At 40.6% G+C, this 14,167-nt stretch overlaps 1 protein-coding gene across 1 annotated transcript in view; it reads left to right on the top strand.

The window, feature by feature from the left end:
* The window catches only part of dcc (DCC netrin 1 receptor), a 370,318-nt gene that overhangs the window by 339,797 nt on the left and 16,354 nt on the right, over nt 1–14,167 (top strand). Inside the window, exon 30 of the mRNA XM_046066250.1 lies at nt 13,134–13,282. Within this exon, the coding sequence (XP_045922206.1) occupies nt 13,134–13,282 (149 nt within the window). The remainder of the gene's footprint in view (nt 1–13,133; nt 13,283–14,167) is intronic.

Raw genomic sequence — 14,167 nt, 5'->3', positions numbered from 1 at the left:
TATATATATAATCAAATCTATATATATATATATATATATATATATATATATATTTTTTTTTTTTTTTTTTTACTATATACCAAGGTAAAGCATAATATATATATCATAACACTGACATTGATTTCTATACCGTGAGTTTTGCAGGTCTCTGTAAACACTGCACATCCCTCCTGCCATCATTAGCAGTTTTATTTTGTTCACCTACAAGGGAGCGTCCTTCAACCCACTGCAACCTAACATGGCTTGCTAAGCTAGCCTTAGGTACTCGACCTATAAAAGCGTCTTGACCGAATTGTGGGTGCAGATTCTGTTCTTTCTCCCAGGCCGGAGAAAGAAGGCAGTGGAGGAGAGTGACACTTGTGACTGCTGTATTTGTGAAATGCACAGGTAGTGTGCAGTAAAGTGGCAGGCAACAGTAGTGGCTTTTAAGGGCACCAAACCATGATACATCCCTGCTAGGTTCTGTGTGCGTTCACAAACCTTTTGATTTTTTAAAAATGAAGCAATAACACCCAAAAGAAACTAGAACATGTGTGAAACTTGAATGGGTGCACAAACACAGACATGATGAGGCAGTCAAGTTAAGTATTTTATTTGTCATATGTACAACAATTACAGTGAAGCTGTTGTTGTCAGGCTCCTACAACAATGTTTATATAAAATGTATAAAAGAAAATCACGCAACGGAGCAGGAAAATGTACTGAAATGTTGACGTGACATTAAAAATCTTCTTTGACACTCTGATGGAGCTCTGGGCTTATCAGGAGGATGGCTGCTTTACTCCAAACAGTTTCACTGTATGAACGTGGACTGTGTGTGTGAGACCTTTTGGATGTGTAGAAGAACACAGACCATCAATTAACATTAGATCCTGATGATCCTGTCGGCGTGTCGGGAGATTTTAATAATCAGTGAAGTAAATGCACACAGCGTCTCCTTCACCGTTTTTCACCCATCCGCTATTAATCAGAATGTTAATTTTTCTGTCCCGGCCCACCTGATCCGTGGATATATCTGTGATCTAAACGCCACATCTTATCATCTGAATAATACACCCTTTAAATAGCAGGAAAATGTTGCATCATTGAATTTAAACCAGGTTTTTGTCTGTCAATGGCACAGTCACGTTCTGCTGCCTTCAAGATAGCGATGTGCCAACAATGCCCCTAACCACACCTCATTTTAAAGGTTCAGAGTGTAAGTTTTAGTGGCATCTGGTGGTGAGGTTGCAAATTGTCCCATTTCCCGAGCTGTGAACTCGTTCTTCTGACTTCACTGTGTGTTCATGTGCTCTTAAGCTAGAATGTGGAATCAACGTGGCTCCTGGAACACTGGAGTGGTTGGGGCCTCTGGCCTCCCGTTGGCCTTCTTCCTGCACCGCTGGGTGTAGAGGTCCTACTGTATATGGATGGTAGCTCCGCCCGGGTGATGTACTGTGTAGTTTTCACCATGCACTGTAGAGCCTGAGTGCGGTGCAACTGCGATACCAGGCAGTGAGGCAGCCAATCAGGATACTCCTGAAGTTGCAGAATATCCTGGACTCCATGTTAAGCCTCCTCAACCTGAAGAGGAAGAAGAGCCATGGTCTCTCAGTTTTTGTGTCGGTGTTAGTGTGGTGAGTCTGGTTCAAGTCCTCGCTGATGTGAACCCCGAGGAACCTGAAGCTACTGGCTTGCTCCACCATAGTCCCATTAATGGAGGCATGCCTTCACTCTTGTAGTCCACAATCAGCTGCTGACGTTGATATAGAGGTCTATGTCCTCTCTAGAAAAACAACCACATAGGTTCTTTGTTCCAGCATGTTTATGGGCTACGTTTATTGTGGCCACATGTCAGTAGCGAAACAGGGAGTCAGGTGATGTAGTATAAAGAGTTAGAAAGTCCATGTAAGGAAATGGATGGGTCAAACCCGGGACTTTCACACAGAAGACCTGCATTCGAGTTCCGTGTTAAACCAAGTAAATGTTGAGTTATTTAGAGTTTTAAGTTAAATAGTGTTACTGTTAGTTAAGTCACATGATTTTCATGACTTAGTTTAACCCCAACCACCCTGTTTTCCTAAACCTTACCAAGTAGTTTTGTTGACTAAACCTAACCAAAATACGACGTTTCACAATGTTAACCCCGTGTTTAATGTCATGTAACTCATGTCACATGAGTTACACAATGTTGTTAAGGTCCAGTACGCCTGTCGCTGGACTGGTACAGGGAACGCCCATATGTGTTGTTTTGGGAGGCGTTGAACGACCTGTTTTGTCATTCGGGTATGAGGACATGTTAGGGCGATGTGGACCAAAAAGTCATATCCCTGACTACCGGTACAGAATATATTTCGATATTTTCTGCTAAGCGCTCTGCGCACTCACAGACCTAACGTACCTCTGCTGCAAACACGTCAGCGTGCCCTGCTTTTTTCAATCTCTCCATCTCCCTGTAAGTCAGCTCCGGTGATTTTCTCCATCAGTAGTAAAGCTACGTTATATAAAGTCACTAAAGAAAAGAACATGCCTTCTGGACTTTTCCTGCGGCCCTTCGGTTCACAGCAGTAGCTGTGCCGCATGTTGAGGATTTGAGGACGTAGCCTCTCAAAACAAATCCAACGTGGTAGCTAACGAATGACATCTGACTGGTTTGTTCACTGGCGCTTGTCTAACCTGGTCCGCGCTTCTAAAATATCCGACATGTCGCGACTTGTAACGTAGTAGCTCTGTGTTTCTCTGAAAAATGCTACAATGTGTCGCCTAACTGGGTGGACCGCCGAAATAAAGTGTATGTTTGGCAAACACCATTTTTTTAATTTTTACAAGCCAGGTCTTCAGCAGTGTCAGCTGGTGTTGTGCAGAGTTCTGCATGCCTGCAGAGAATTGCACGCACCTCGTGGCTGGTAACGTTCATTTATGCTGAGAAAAGAGGTGGATGCAAATCTCGGCAGGTAGCCTAGAACATCTGTTCTGCTGAATTATGCATCCACCTGTTAAGGTCCTTTTAAGACACTTTGCTGTGCACACTGATTAAATGCGGTATCTTTTTGCTGAATGTCAATGAATGCTACTAATAAGTGTAATAAACTATTAACAACTCTAAACGTTCATAAAATATATCCTTTGAATCACTTATCACCTTTGATGAACCCCAAGAAGGATATTATAGCATTTAAAAGCAGTATTTGGAGGTGCATTCAATTCTCAGCAGGCATGCAAAACTCGGCATAACACCGGCTCTGTGTTGCTGAGAGTTTGTGAGAAGACGGCTGCGTGCAGACGCAGATGGAGGGGCGGGGCTGCGCGGTAAGTGAGAGAGAGAGAGGAGCAAACGCTGGCAGGACTTTACAGAAACATATTAATTAACTTTACATCAAACTATATTGATATAAACGGTATTGTCAAATTTTATATCTCTTTTGACATTATATCGGTATACCTCATAATACCCATATACCGCCCAGCCCTAGGACATGTTGGGCATTCCACATGTGAAATGCCTGTGAAAGCAGTTTAAAAATGTCTTCTGTGGCTCTGAAAGAACTTTCAAAAATCTGAAAATTTCAGGTTCGACTTAAGACACAAATTTTTAAAGAGTAACTGTCTGCATTACAAACTGGATGTGTGAGGTTTGAAAGATGGGAACATTTAGGAGTTAGGGGGGTCTGAGAAAGATGCTGTTAAGTTGCATTGTGGTAAATGTAGTGTCTTTTTGGAGCTCGAGCCATACTAGCTCTGTCACTACATCACAGTAACAACTTTATGTCCATTGACTGCCTGGAGGGTAGCTAGTGTTTGGAAGGGAGAGGAGAGCTGTGTGCTGCAGCTCACTGTTTTTCCACCACTGTTTTTGAAGACGTGTCGGACTAGCCGCTTGGCGATTTCATCCATGTGACGTCACAGGGATGAAAGGGAAGCGGCTGGACTACAAACGAGCTTTTTTCAAGCAGTTCAGAGCAGTGTTTTCTGTGGGAGATTCCCTTTGGACTTTTTCACTTTGCAAACCTATTTCATGCACAAAAAAGGTATATAACTCAAAAAAGGAGAGGGAAAAGGCCAAAAAGCATAATATAACCTCTTTAAAGAAGTGAAATATTTAATGAGTGGATTTCCCCTTTAATGCTTTTGCAGATTTGAATAAAGTCGCTATATACATTTCATTAGTTTGATAAAATCCAGGGCAAACATGGTGTGAAGTAATTTTACCATATTTAACCTCCAATAAAAGTATTATAGGAAAGCTTGAATAATTTTGTGAAAATATAGTTTACATATTATATTGTGGGCACAATTTTTGTGGTGTGTGAATTTTATACAGGCACACCCCTAGCCTAAACTTTAACAGGTAGGACAGAGAAGCTTTTTTCTTTCTTCTTCACCAACCACAGAAACCTCCACGCTCTCCTCCCTCATTTTATATCCATTTTTAACCTGAGACCTCGTTCCCTTTTTAAATCGAGCCTCCAAAGCCCATCTGCAGAATAAAGTATGATGGTCGACAGTGACTCACCTAAATTGGCCTGAATGTGCAGTTACACTGGAAGTTATAATGGGATTGTCTGACTCAATGTCTGATACTGAGGAAAGGAATTTCAGCCACAGCTGGAGGCAAACACTGAGCCAGCTGTGATGGACATTTTCAAAGTGTATGCCTTCATCTCGCCGCTGAGGACACACGTTATTACCAATGAAAAGATAGTTTAAAATGGTTATCTGTGGCATTTAGACAACCACATAGGACAGAGGCAGATCAAATCATTCACTTGGCTTTTTCTTATTTTCTAGAGGCTACAGTGTTCGTTCATTACCTTACACTATACAAAAGCTTTACCAGTTTCTCCTGAGGGTGGCGCTAAATGGAAGGTCAGGAGGTCACCAAAATCCTGAAGATCATTCCAGGATGCTAGGAATCCTGAAATAATCCTAATGAATATATAGCAAAAAGACATGTTATTTCACCGTTTTAATTATACTTAATTCTCCACCTTATTTAAGTGTCACTCACTTATTGAATCTCCTTCAGTTCTCTTCACCCTCACAGACCTAACGTACCTCCGCTGCAAACACATCAGTGTGCCCAGCTTCTTTCAGTCTCTCCCTGTATGTCTGCTATGGTAACTTTCTCTATTAGTAGTAGGCTACGTTGTATAAAGTCGCCGGGAAAAAATTAGAACTTGTCTTCTGGACTTTTCCTCCCACGATTCATTTCACAGCTGCAGCTGCGCCACATGTCAGCCTTTCAAAACAAAACCAACGTGGTAGCTAACGAATTACATCTACACTATTGCTTTATCTGGTCCGTGCTTGTAGAATATCCACCGTGTCGCAACTTGTAAAGTAATGACTCTGTAGCCGTGTTTCCATCAACGTTTTTTAATGCGCAATTTGAAGTATCACATTGATGGAAACGACAAAATTCCAGAAAAATAATTCTTTATTTCGCCAAAAAGTTTTTACGCTTGCTTGAGGTGGTTTTTACCTTTGTCAAAAAAGAGTAAATGCGTTAAATGGGAGATGGAAACACTTTTTCCGAATATGTTCTGATGTAGCGAACTTGTGACTCACAACTGATCAGCTGTTTCTGCTGTCGCCGTCTTGCCCAGTTGTGCAGAGTTCTGCATGCCTGCCGAGAATTTCCTGCACCTCGCGGCTGGTAACGCTCGTTTGTGCTGAGAAAAGAGGTGGATCCAAATCAGGACAGGTAGCCTTCATCATCTGTTCTGCCGAATTATGCATTCACCTCTTAAAGGTCCTTTTCAGATCCTTTGCTCTGCACACTGATCAAACGGGGTTATCACCGCATATTTTTGAGAATCTCAATGAATGCTGCTTCTACTGAGTGTAATAAAATATTAAAGACTCTAAATGTTCATAAAATATATAGTTCAAATCATTTATCACCATTGATGAACCCCACAAAAGATATTATAGCTTTTTAAAGCATTATCTGGAGGTGCATGCAATTCTCGGTAGGCATGCAAAATCCAGCATAACACCAGATATTCCCATAACGTGCGGAGACATGGCTGGTAGCAGTTTGCCTGCTTGAAACACATTTGCTGACGTAACTACGCTTGCCGTAGACTTGATGATTCGCTCCAGACCAGCTGATGGAAACGCACTTATTTCACACATCTTTGCACATACATCTATTTATTTTTTATTTTTTGTGACAATTCAAAAGTACGCTTAAAATTCGCATGACAATTGGATGGAAACATGGCTTGTGTTTCTCTGAAAAATGCTGCAATGTGTCGCCAAATATACCTGGGCAGCCGTTAATATACCTGGGCAGCCGTTAATATACCTGGGCGGCCTGCTGAAGTAAAGTGTATGTGTGGGAAACACTGACTGAACCGTTGTTTTTTACAAGCCAGGTCTTTAGCAGTGTCTACCGGCACTGTCTCTCCCTCCATGTTGTTAGTGACTTTGTGAGTATGCTGTGCGGTGCGGGAGAGAGAGAGGAGCAAACGCTGGCAGGATTGAACGAAACATATTAATTAACTCAACATCAAACTATATCGGTATAAACGGTCTAATTTTATGTCTCTTTTGAAATTATATCGGTATGTACTTTATACCGATATACCACCCAGCCCTAAGCTTAATCAACCAGGTGTGTTCACTGTTCTATTACCTGGTGCGTGCTTGTAAAATATCTACAATGTTTGTGTCTTCTAGTGTAATATCATAGAATGTCTGGTTGCCATAATAAGTCAAACCTTTGATAGGGGAGTCAAAAACGTTTAAGGACTTTTAAAATCAAAATTATATATGAAAATTTTGACTCACTAAATCGAGATTTTGGTACTAAGTCAATATTTACACTTGCTGTCACATGTTTACTACCAGTATCTACATTATGACTTCATTTAGATTATTTTAATTTAAGAGGTCAAAATCTTGATGTATTGTCATTGTCTTGAATTTTGTATGTTTTGAGTACCTCATCATTTTGACTTACTGTGACTGTGTTTATTTTTTATCATGCCTAACCTTTCACCCATTTGCAATGATAATGGGCCTCCATACATGTACAATTAATTAAGGGAATGGAAAATGGATTCCATGTAGCATGTTGACAGAGAGATGAATTGGAAAATACTTTTTATCTGTGAACATTGGTATTTCTCACAGTTTTTGCACAAATAAGGAGATAAAGATTTTGGAAAGTATTTTCAGCTACTTTTAGCTCACTTAACCTTAACCACTTAGTCAGTCTGTGCACCTGTCTTCGTGACCAATGAAGTGCTCAGAAGGGTAGACACAACAAGCAGGCAGGCAGAAAGAAGAAGATGAAACAGGCAGACAGACAGTGAAACACCGAGCTCCTATGTGAAGCGGGGGAGATGTAGGCTCTCCCTCTAGAGACAAAATGTCTCCTCAAAGACACTTTTCATCTTTAACTGTATATACTTCAAACCGTCCTCAGGATCAATAACCCCGCCCCCTCCATCCTCACCTCCTATGGTTGTAAATCTCTCCATCCTTGCCTTCGACCCAGAAACAGAGTCTGACTCTGCTGATGTGACCCCCGGCGGGCGTTTCACACCTCCACTCCAGCTTGTCTGGTAAATATATCCACCTTTCAATGAGCCGCCGTTCCCCCCACATCCCATCGCTCTCTGACAAACCCCCCGAGGGTGAGCCAGGCACCGTGAAACTCTCTTTTATGGCTTTCTCCACTGTGGATGTGTAACCTTTGCTTCAGCTCTCTACTGCAACAGCTCATTGTGTTTTTCCACAAAATATATTTTTTCTGGAGCTCAGTCCAGTTTGGATTTGGTCTGACAGCAGCATGCTGAGAAGTCATACAAACACATTTGGTTCTGCTTCATTTTGAAATGAAGCTGGCAGGGATTTCTACACCACATTTACAGATATACAGACATTCAGAGCCACACAAGGTCAGTTTTACTGTGAAAATAAAGTACTGGGACTGGAAGTCTTGAGCCATTCTAGCACCCTTGCAAGGTCCTGATCCTAATGGATATATGAAAAATGGAGAAACGCTGTAGATATTCTTAGTTCCTTACTACTCGTGGGACAAAAAATGCAATGATCTGAAGGTGGTCTGGTTAACTTTGCGATCATATCACAACTAGGTGTAAATGATATCTGTACAGGCCACATTCTGAAGACATAAATCCTTCCAACAAGTTGAAATGTCAGTTAATCCCCCCTCTTCCTGCCCACAAGCTGCCCATCAAAAAGCTACTGTAGAAAAGTGCGCCAGCCTTTGTCATCAGCTTTTTCCGTATAGGAGAATATAATATCTGTTGGAAAGGACAAAGGTATTTTGCGGCGTGGATATAAAGGATTATCTAAATGGACTAATGACCTGAATATAGACATTGATGAAGTGGCAAATAACCTTTCTGCTTGCAATAAGATGAGGGAAACCCAATTCAGACACCGTTTGCAGATTACGCCCTATCTTAGACATAAAATGTAAAATGTGAACTATGTACAAAGTGTAATGCTGAGGTCTGGAACTTTATTCATTGTGTACATACAATATATTTGTATGTATATTGGCGAATATTGGAATAAAATAGTGGATAGACTAGGTCTAATTTTTGATTAATTTGATAAATTGAGTAAGGACGCTTTACCCTTATTATTCAGTCTACCACCAAAACAGCTTAAAACCACACACTCCAAGACTGTTCTCACTTTTTGTGCAAGGAAGAAAATACTGCTGAAATGGATAGACTGCAGGACTCCAACATTAGCCAGGTGGCATAAGGTCATTTTTTATATATTACCTGTGGAATATCTGACGTACAGGTCAAAGTGTAGGATTAAGGTATTTCATAGTATACGGTCCCCGTTCTTATACTATATGGGTACTAGACTAGCAACCATTGTGCTAAAAGGCCTGGTAGATCACATTTGGGAAGCAACACGGCGTGCTAGTACATGACTGAAGTGCTTTAGGGTTGCATGAATTTCAATATGTAGCCTAGGAGTTTAAGGCTTCTGTAGGTGTACAGGACTTGGGTGTTGTCTCCAATGGGGGTTATTCCCCCCACCTCTCTTATTCTTATTTATTTATCTGAGTTATTGTATTGTATCATTCCTGATCTTTTTTTTTTTTTTTTTTGGTTTGTGACATGGCCTCTCCCTCCCCCTCCTTTTGTTTTTTTTGTGTGTGTTGTCTGTATTGTATTTAGGAGAAGAATTTAATTTTTTTTAAGAAAGAAAAAGGCTAACTAAAACTAAACTAGACTAACTCTAGCTGGCTTTATCATAGTATTCTGCTCTGCTGTCATCTCGTCAATGGAGTTTCAGCTCGTGGTTGTTCTGCAGTGAAAATGTGATGCAGCGACCAAATGATATGAAGCTGAAAGTTTTAGTAGTAGTTTTTTTCATCAACCAGCAGCAGAGTGTAGATAATCTCCAACTACGACTTAATTTAACCACGTTTCACATTGCTGCAACAACAAGGAAACAAGGAAGGTAAACAGTATTAGTTCATGTTTATGTTAAACATCTTATCTTTATGTTTAACATCTTATCTTTTGAGGTATCAGCAGAATAGTCCTGTAATTTTAATGGATACGAGTAATCACTCTTTATTAAATAGCCTACATGTGGGACATATGATTATGTCAGAGTACAGGGAAACACAACTGATGAACAATTTGTCTCTGCAGGGGAAGAATTGTTGTAATGGAGGTATTTGGTGTTTGTCTTTATTGTTCTCTGTTGGAATCCTAAGATGTTCTTTTCCTGCAAAGCAGAGAGTATGATTCAACAGTTTGAAAGTCATCTTTATTCTCAGCAGGAGGCCGTAAAGCAGACAGCTACACAGTGTTTGTGGATAGAAAAGAGAAATCTAATTTCACTATATCCTTGTTCTTATGTGAAGAAGCTCCTTTTTTCATTGGGTTTGAAGATGAAGGACTCCCGATTTAAACTGTTCAAGAACCTATTTCACTTTCTGAAGGACAGACTTTCCAGTGGACCGCTGAGGCAAGAGGGTCCTTTTATTCCAATAACACAGAAACTGTTTTGGTGACTCACAAACCTTTTTCCAGCTCTCCAACATCAAGTCATATGTACTCTTACTCACTCCTGATTAGTTCGGACAAAACAAAATAAAGCCCCATCCCAAACAGAGAACACAATGTCAGAACAAAGGTTTTCCAATAGAGGTGGTATTATGCTCATTTTCAGGTTCAAAATCATATTTAGGGGTTGTACCAGAACAGGTTTACATGGTTTCATTTTCAAAAAACACCATCTTTTTTGTCATACTGCACATTGCTGCAGCTCCTCTTTTCACCCTGTGTTGAAGGCTTCGTTTTAGCTATGGAGTGATACATCTGGTCTCTAAATGAGCTTTGTTGGGAGTTGCACATGCGCAGTTCCTAGTCAAGGACTACTAGCCAATCAGAAGCAGAGAAAGGCGGATCAGCGAAAAGACGGTAAACAGTGACGTTCCATAATCAACAATAAACCTGTAACCTGTTTTTAACTTACAGAGCACAGCCATGTAGCCTAATGTACAATGCGTCTACAATTAATGACAGCTTATAAACTACTGTAAGTGAACAAACTCTGTTGACTCTCAAACCCAGTGTAACGTTACAACTAAATAAAACTGTAAGGTTACATGATCAACAATAAACCTGTAACTTCTTTCTAGCCAAGGGCAATAATTAACGTGATGGCAGTCAGTGGGACGTAAAGGATTAGCCTATGTTAATCAACCACCACAAGTTTGGCAAGTAAACAAACACTCACTCGTCTTCTCATAATGAACGACAGTTGGAGTAAACCTCTCGTAGGTCGTAGCTGAAGCAAGAAGCAAGCTAACGTTAGATGGCTAATGCTGAGCAAAACATGTTTACTCACCACAGGTTACTAACCTATTTGTGTTCAGCGCTTCTTTGTTTGGGTCTTGTTGTATGAAGTTTTAAAGCCAAAGTTTTTGATGAATGGCTCAGCAGCTGCCGGTGTTTGTTGTCCTCTCTCACGTGCGGCCGTGTGCAGCAGATGTTACGTGTTACGTAGGCAGGGAGGGGAATAACAGCAAGCTCATCAGACGTTTCCTAAAAACAAACATTCACGAGTCCCGCACCTCCAGTCCGAGTCAAGTCTGAAGTCTTTTTAGGACGAGTCTCAAGTCACTGTGTGTGCGACTTAAGTCGCACTCGAGTCCGAGTCTCTAATTCGAGTCCCCATCTCTGGCTGGAGCTCAGTGTTTTTCCACCGGTGTTTTTGAGGGCGTGTCAGACTAGGCGCTCAGCGAGCATTATGACACGTATTTACTTGTGACATGACAAGAATGCGGAAGTGAAGGAACTGGACTAGAAACGAGATGGGAACTCCCTTTGGGCTGGACTTTGGGCTTCTTCTTCTTCTTCTTCTTCTTCTTCGTTAATGGCATACCGCCACCTACTGTACTGGAGTGTGTAACATCATATCACTCAGCTATCAACCTCAATAAGGTGCTCTCATATTCTGTTCACCAACCCAGTGTCTTTAAGAAATTTAAATAATGCCTTCCTGGTGATTCTTATCCCCTTTTCTTCTCCTTCTGTTCCCAATACCCCCATCAGATTCTATTCCAGCCCTGCTTCCTGAACCCTATCTTGAAATATCTGTCTTTCCAACTCAAACAATATGCAGTGCAAAATGATATGTTCAACATTTTGACTTTACAAACCTATAACATGCACAAAAGATATATAAAATATATATATATAAAAGATATATAACTCAATAAAGGAGAGAGGAAAAGCCAAAAACCATAATACCACCTCTTTAAGGTACTGCAAATCTTAACTAGCATACAGGTAAAGGAGGGTGTCCTCATGAGGTACAATGACAGCATCAGTCGATTGTTCAAATGCCTAAACGACCTACTAGACAACGACTACAAGTGGCTGTGTGAGTTATGGCTTGGCCAAAGAGGCGACAGAAAATACTTTATTTTTATTGAAGGTGGTGACAAACAACATATTCTTTCACTATGTTTAGAGAAGAAACTCTAAGTTTCTTCTCTGCTGGGTTTGTGGACAGTGGATTTTGGAATACACCTCACTTTTCCATTTTCTAAACTTCAAAAAAGAACTAGGATGGCTAGAGTAAAAACACACTTGTCTCCTCTTTGACTGGCTTAATTTCTCTGTGTCATGAAGACTGTTGACTTTAAAGGACGCTTAAATCTGTTCTTTGATGTAATGTACTGCTGTTGCGTCTGTTCCAGGTGTTTTGTTTCACAGGGAGGAGAATGGATGTTTATTGATCAGGAAGTGAAGGAGTGCAAAGCAGGGAAAAGAAGGAGGGGATTTGTGGGTATACGAAGCCTTGAGGATGTGTTCAGACATCACAAGGCTGTTCAGGGAATTAGAGAGGAGATCAAAAAACAGACATACCTCTCTTTGTCTCCTACTTTTCCTCTTCCATGTTATTTTCTTTCACTTTTTGTCTCGCCTTGGAGAGGGGTATCCTTAAACTTGACTTCCTGAATGTTGTTTTCTGTCGTGGAGAGAAAGCAGTTAGTAAATGTATTTATTGATTTATTTTCTTGTTCATTCATGTGTTTCTTCTGTTGCTTGGATGTTTGTTTTCTTTTGTCTCTGGTCAATTTGTTTCCTTGCTTTTTCACTCATTTGTCTATTTTCTGGTTTGCATTTTTGTGCAAGTTATTTAGTTAAAAATGGTTCTGAAAAATTCAGAGACATTCAGAGAAATGTATGGACAGACAACAACTAAACAATGGAATAGATGAATGGATTGATGGATGGTCAGACAGATGACCCGATGGCTCAGGCCTCTTATCTGTTTCCTGTTCAGTGGTTCACTTAGTTGCATGTAAACTTGTCATCTAGATGAATCAATAGCAGCTATTATGGTCTCTCTGAAATTACATTTGCCACTGTCTCTCTCTCTGTTTCGGCTGAGTGAATTTATTCTGGGCTAACTTGTCTTTCAAATCTTGACTTGCCGCTTAATTGCTGTCCAAGTTTGTTTTGTTTTTGCTCAGAAGTTCTGTTGTTAAAGAACTTCCATAAAACTAGAAAAATTTATGAGATCACCATGTCAGAAACAAAGCAAGGTTTCAAATGTTGAGCATCAGATTTTTTCTGATCCAAAGTTTATATGATAATTTTTACTCTTCTTTCTGTCTCGCCCAGGTGCAAGCCTTCCGAAACCCCAGGTGAAGACTGCCTCTCTGGGTCAGGCCGGTAAGGCTCGCTCCCCTCTGCTGCCAGTCTCAGTCCCTACAGCGCCAGACTTACCGGAGGAGGGAGGAACAAAACCTGCCGAGGATTCAGCTGCTAACGTATGTCTACATGGAGTGAATGTTGTGGCAACTGCTGCTGATTTAGTTTTTACTATACAAAATGTTCTTTTCTCACACTATAAACAAATCCTCTATACTTTGAATTTTTGTGTATAGCGGTATGTCATCTGTATGCTTCTAAACTTTCTCTTTGTTCTGAAAGTCATCATTGGGCCAAAGAGTGTGCATGACAAACACTGACATTGTTGGATTTGGTCTTATGTCTTAATCTAAATTTCAGTGGATAAAGGTACCCCCTTTAGCCCTTGACAGAAACTAAGCAAGTATGCTTAGCCCCCCCCCGATGCCTGGATCATGATTATGTTGTCTGATCTCATAGACACTCAACAATTGAGCCAAGACAGGCTAATATTACTGTGACAGAACCGCAGACTATATCATACACATAAAAATAGGTCTGTCCTAAGGCATGTGTTAGGTTCTGACTGAAGGAAAATGGGAAGCACAGTAGAATTCTCCAAAACGTCTGTGGCTCTGAACTTTCTCTTTAACCAGATCACACACATTTAGGCTGTGTTATCTCCTTTTGATAACTTATGTCATATTTTCTCACTTCCATCCGCTGAGCTCCCTCGATTCCCACTCTGAAAACCTCTGGTTTAGAGAACATCGTCATTTCATAAGATTGTTAGCTTTTTACTGTAGCCGTTGCCACGGGAAACATGAAACAGAAACAGCTGTGAGAACAAATTGATAAAATCAGTGGTCTTTGAGCTTAGCGTCTAGGATTAACTTCAGTCCAGATGCGGAGGTTTTCTACAACTCATATAAATCTAAAAATGTTCCACATCTTATAATCCATCTGGAGCTTTCTCAGTAAATTGAGTGTGTCCCAAACTTCATATGCTCCTGAAACAACATAAA

Source organism: Micropterus dolomieu, linkage group LG13 (genome assembly GCF_021292245.1).
Source record: "Micropterus dolomieu isolate WLL.071019.BEF.003 ecotype Adirondacks linkage group LG13, ASM2129224v1, whole genome shotgun sequence".
In the NCBI taxonomy this organism is placed as follows: Eukaryota; Metazoa; Chordata; class Actinopteri; order Centrarchiformes; family Centrarchidae; genus Micropterus; species Micropterus dolomieu.
This window is presented reverse-complemented; position numbering and strand designations above follow the sequence as displayed.